We start from the raw sequence: 4989 nt of genomic DNA on the forward strand, positions 1-4989 counted from the left end.
AATTAACTTACTAATAATGAGTTAAAATACTCAATAAACCACCCCTCCCTGGCAGAGTTAACAAATCTAGACACAACTAGAAAATTAAACCTCTTTCACTTAGATATCCCCATAACACATTCAATAGCACACACTAAGAAAATCGTTTAATTTTTTTTCTTTTAACTAACAGGTGATATCTGACACCACCCAAAACAGCCATGGTTTGGAAGTGAGTCTACTAATGCTGTGATCCCCAACCCCTGGGCCAGACTGGTACCCGTCCGTGACCTGTTAGGAACCGGGCTGCACAGCAGGAGGTGAGACGCAGGTGAGTGAGCGAAGCTTCATCTGCATTTACAGCCGCTCCCCATCGCTCGCATCACCGCATAAGCTCCGCCTCCCATCAGATCAGCGGAGGCATCAGATTCTCATAGAAGCAAGAACCCTACTGTAAACTGCACATGCGAGGGATCCAGGTTGCGGCTCCTTATGAGAATCTAATGCCTGATGATCCGAGGTGGAGCTGAGGCGGTGATGCTAGCGCTGGGGAGCGGCTGCAAATACAGATTATCGTTAGCAGAGAGGTTTGACTGCACAACAAATGTCATGTGCTTGAATCATCCCAAAACCATCCTCCTCACCCCATCCATGGAAAAATTGTCTTCCCTGAAACCCATCCCTGGTGCCAAAAAGGTTGGGGACCACGTCCTAATGCATTCCGGGGTCTGCTATTTATTGTCGAGACAATTCTTCCCTCACAGGTGCACCCCCTCCTTCTATCTATACTGAAAGCCCCTTCTGCTGGCGGCTGAGCCCCATTCCTGCCAGGCGGGAGCAGGGAGAAGTCCCTGAAGAGAAGGCAGACCTCCTCCCCGCTCTCTAGTGAGGGCACAGAGTGAAGCTCAGGGAGGGCTTCCAGGGGGAGGAGGCGTCGGGCTGATATTTAAAGAGGCGAATTCCTGCTCGGTGAAAACGTCAGAGGGCGTGAGATCCAGGCAGTGGGAACAGCAGAAGACACAGAGAACCTACGGCAGGGGTGTCCTTGTCTCACCTCACTTCTCCCAACCCCCACCCCAGGCTGGCCTGTGTCTCCTTTTGGAAACCAGAAAGCCACGCTGGCTGGCCACCATCCGATTCATACTCTGAGGACTGACGATCTAATACGAATATTAGAGGCCTGTGAGCAGCTCACCACCACTACACTGTAAACAGCTTCACCGCAGGTACGAAGACAAGGATTCCCGCGTCTCCGTGAGTTCTAGAATCGGGAAGCTGGGTCGCAGGCCCCTCCTCTAGATCTCTCTATCCTCCTCCCTCTCCAAACTTGGCGCTCTAGGGGGGTCTCCGGCAGAGATGTGGGCCCTGGGGCAGGCCGGGCGGGAAGGGGCCCCACACTCGCCCCTGCATTGTGACGTCTTCAGAAGGTGGGAGGGGACGGTGATGTCATAGACGGCTGGCGCGCCCCTCTCCCTCTCTCCCTCCACGCGCTTGCCGCTGGCCCGGCCTCAGCCTCTTCTCACTGCACGCCCACCCAGGAGAAAGTCGTCAGCCTGGCCAAGCAGCCTCGCCGGGCCACCTGCAAGCATGGATGCAAATGTCCCCAAGCCCCCAGAGCCCCAGTCCTCCCCAGAGGCTCCCAGGACTGGCCCGAACCCCAGCTCGATCCTGAAGAACAAGACCTTGCATAGCAACGCTTCCAGCATGGTGGGCGACAGGCTGCCCCCAAAGACCGGCGCGGTGGTTATCGACATGGGCACGGGCACCTGCAAGGTGGGCTTCGCGGGCCAAGCCCGGCCCACCTACACCGTGGCCACCATTGTGGGCTGCCAGCCCCAGAAACAGGCCACCGCGGCGCAGTCCTGCTTGGACACGTTCATAGGCGAAGCGGCCCGCTCGCGCCCCGAGCTGACCCTGGTCCAGCCCATCCGCAGCGGCATCGTGGTGGACTGGGAGGCCGCCGAGCTCATCTGGCGCCACATGCTGGAGCACGACCTGCAGGTGGCCACCCAGGACCACCCGCTGCTGTTCTCGGACCCGCCCTTCAGCCCGGCCACCAACCGCGAGAAGCTGGTGGAAGTGGCCTTCGAGTCGCTGCACTCCCCGGCCATGCACGTGGCTTCGCAGTCGGTGCTGTCGGTCTACGCGCACGGGCGCGTCAGCGGGCTGGTGGTGGACACGGGCCACGGGGTCACCTACACGGCGCCCGTCTTCCAGGGCTACAACCTGCCCCACGCCACGGAGCGCCTGGACTTGGCCGGCACCCACCTGACCGCCTTCCTGGCGGAGATGCTGTCCGGCTCAGGCTTGCTCCTCGGACAGCGCGACCTGGACACGGTGGAGAGTATCAAGCATCGCTACTGCTACGTGGCCTCCGACTTCCAGAAGGAGCGGGCCCGTCCCCGGGAGGAATGCACGCAGACGCTGAGGCTGCCGGACGGGCGCACGGTCACGCTGGGCAAAGAGTTGTTCCAGTGCCCGGAGCTGCTGTTCAACCCCCCGGAGATGCCAGGGCTGTCGCCCGTGGGCCTTCCCACCATGGCCGAACAGAGTCTCCGCAAGGTGCCCCTGGAGGGGCGGGCGGAGGTGGCCCAGAACGTGCTGCTCTGCGGGGGCTCCTCTCTCTTCACCGGCTTCGAGGGCCGCTTCCGGGCCGAGCTGCTGCGCTCTCTGCCCCCCGAGACCCACGTGGTGGTGGCGGCCCAGCCCACCAGGAACTTCTCGGTGTGGATTGGGGGCTCCATCCTGGCCTCGCTGCGAGCCTTCCAGTCCTGCTGGGTCCTGCGGGAGCAGTACGAGGAACAAGGTCCGCACATCGTGTACCGCAAATGCTACTGACCAGGGCAGGGGTGGGAGAGGCGGGGAGTAAAACCTCTGCTACCCAGCCAACGCTGTCCTGTGGTTGCCCCAGGACCTGGCCCTTCCCCTGCTGGACCCACCCAGACACCCTGACCTAAAGCACCTCCTGGTGCACATCCACCCCCTGAGACACCCCAAATCTGACCCCCTAAACCCACCATCCTGGGATGAACCCCCCAACACACTATTATGTTCTAATCTATTTATTTTGGTGGGGGGCAGAGATGGGGTCTTGCTGTGTTGCCCAAACTGGTCTCGAAGTCCTGGCCTCAAGCGATCCTTCTGCCTTGGCCTCCCAAAGTGCTGGGACTACAAATGTGAGCCACCATATCTTGCCGATGTATTGCTTTTCATGTAGCCCCCCGAGATTCGCCTCGGCTTCAAGCGCCCCAGTTCACTTGATATGCACTTCAAGGACCCCCAACCCGCGCCGCCAAGGAACCTACACTGGAGTGCTCTTGCCCCCTCCTGGAACCTTTCCATGGGTGCTCCAACCCCTACATGCACCCCCATAATCTGCCCCCTATTTCAAATCCCCCTAAATTCCACTTGTCAAGACACCCTTGGTTTTCAGCACACCAAATCTACCTCTTCATTGGTTTCCCCCAGAATCTCCCCCCAACAAGGACTGAACCCCCACATCCGCCACAGAGACCCATGTTCTGACTCTGGAGGGTCCCCCCTACAATGGCTCACTAAAGGATGCCCCTGGTACACAAAGGTCACCCCCAAGTTCCACTTTCCCCTAAAACTCTCCCCTCTGCTCCCATAACCCATCCTCCATCCATGCTCCCAAATCACGCCATGTTCTGAGACCCCCCAAATCCCCCGGATGGTCCCTGTTGCTCTGAGACCACCTCCTTGCCCCACATCTCGCCCAGAAATACTCCCGCAGGTTCTGTTCACAGAACCCATTCCTCAGCCCTTCAAATCCTCCCCAAAAGGCACCAGCCTCCCAAATGTGGACCATGCTCTGGCCCCCAGGACCATCCCATAATGACCCCACTAGACCCTAAGCCCCCACCCCCTCCTCCACAGACACCCCACAACGATACCCCCCTGAGGGCACTGCATGATGAACCCCAGGACAGCCCACCCTGGGGCTTTCACAGACTCCCCGGAGCCCCAAGACCAGTCCCCAGTGGTGACTTGGACACCAACGGGTGGCGACATTCCTAAGGACTGCCCAGTCCACTTGAAAACCCAAGTGAGGGCTTCGCCTGGACACTGGCTCTCTCTGCCGGCCCCTGCACAGGTCCCCAGGGATCGATCTTCCTGAGCCCGCCGTCCCCATCTCCCTCCATCCCACTCTCTCTGCCTATTCCTGCGACACCGCCCCAGGGGCTTTCTCTAGGACCTGCCCTGGAGACGCTATCCAGGATGAGGAGACTGGGCATCCTCCCCACGGGGCGCCCCGGGTCCCCTCTGGAGGCAGGACCCTCTGCCTTCATGCCCTCCGGGGGGGTGTCAGGACCCCCAGCCAGCAGTCTGGACACGTTTCCTCAATTTATCAACACGATAAACAGGAACATCTAGAGCTTATCCTTGTCCACGCCATGCCCCCTTCTCCCCCAGCCCAAGCTTTTGGAGCTGGGGCACACACAAGCCAAGATCCCCAGATCGCAAACGTGCAGGGTTGGACCTGTCACCCCCTTCTCCCTGGAATGGACACCCTCCTCCCAGGTTGCAGGGTGTTGAGGAGACACTTCTGCTTCTTTCCACCAGGGGGCAGCACCTCCAAGCGCGAGGTGGGGAGGGCTGCATGGAATTTAGAAGCACCCTGCTTGAAGCGAGCCAGGTACCCAGACCTCAGGGGAGACCCACGCACGCACAGAAAGAGTGTGAGTCAGGCTGAGTCTCAGATGCCACAGGAAGTGAAGGGAATGCAGAAAAAAACCCCACCTCCCCTTTTGTTAAGAAAACTCAAAGACCCTCATTGTGACCAAAGTTTCCCCCAACTCCAAACCTTCCCTGGGGCATAAATTTCCCCCACAACCCTCTGGACATGTGTCCTACCCACTTACACACTCCCAGTGATGGGGATCTCACTACCTCCAAGCTGTTGTTAGAAATCTCAGCTCCTTCTATGAGTCATAGATATGCTTCTACCCACCACCTGCTCCCCCAACCCCAAGCATCGAGAACACAAAA

At 59.1% G+C, this 4989-nt stretch overlaps 1 protein-coding gene across 1 annotated transcript; it reads left to right on the top strand.

Moving 5' to 3' along the window:
* Positions 1-1550: 1550 nt before the first annotated feature.
* Positions 1551-2860, top strand: ACTL9 (actin-like 9). The gene has a single exon (XM_012641381.1). It carries the CDS (start codon positions 1567-1569, stop codon positions 2815-2817), a length of 1251 nt encoding a protein of 416 aa, XP_012496835.1. The 5' UTR covers positions 1551-1566; the 3' UTR covers positions 2818-2860.
* The last annotated feature ends 2129 nt before the right edge of the window (positions 2861-4989 follow it).

The sequence above is a fragment of the Propithecus coquereli genome, unplaced genomic scaffold, assembly GCF_000956105.1.
Source record: "Propithecus coquereli isolate 6110/MARCELLA unplaced genomic scaffold, Pcoq_1.0 Scaffold164, whole genome shotgun sequence".
Taxonomy (NCBI): Eukaryota; Metazoa; Chordata; class Mammalia; order Primates; family Indriidae; genus Propithecus; species Propithecus coquereli.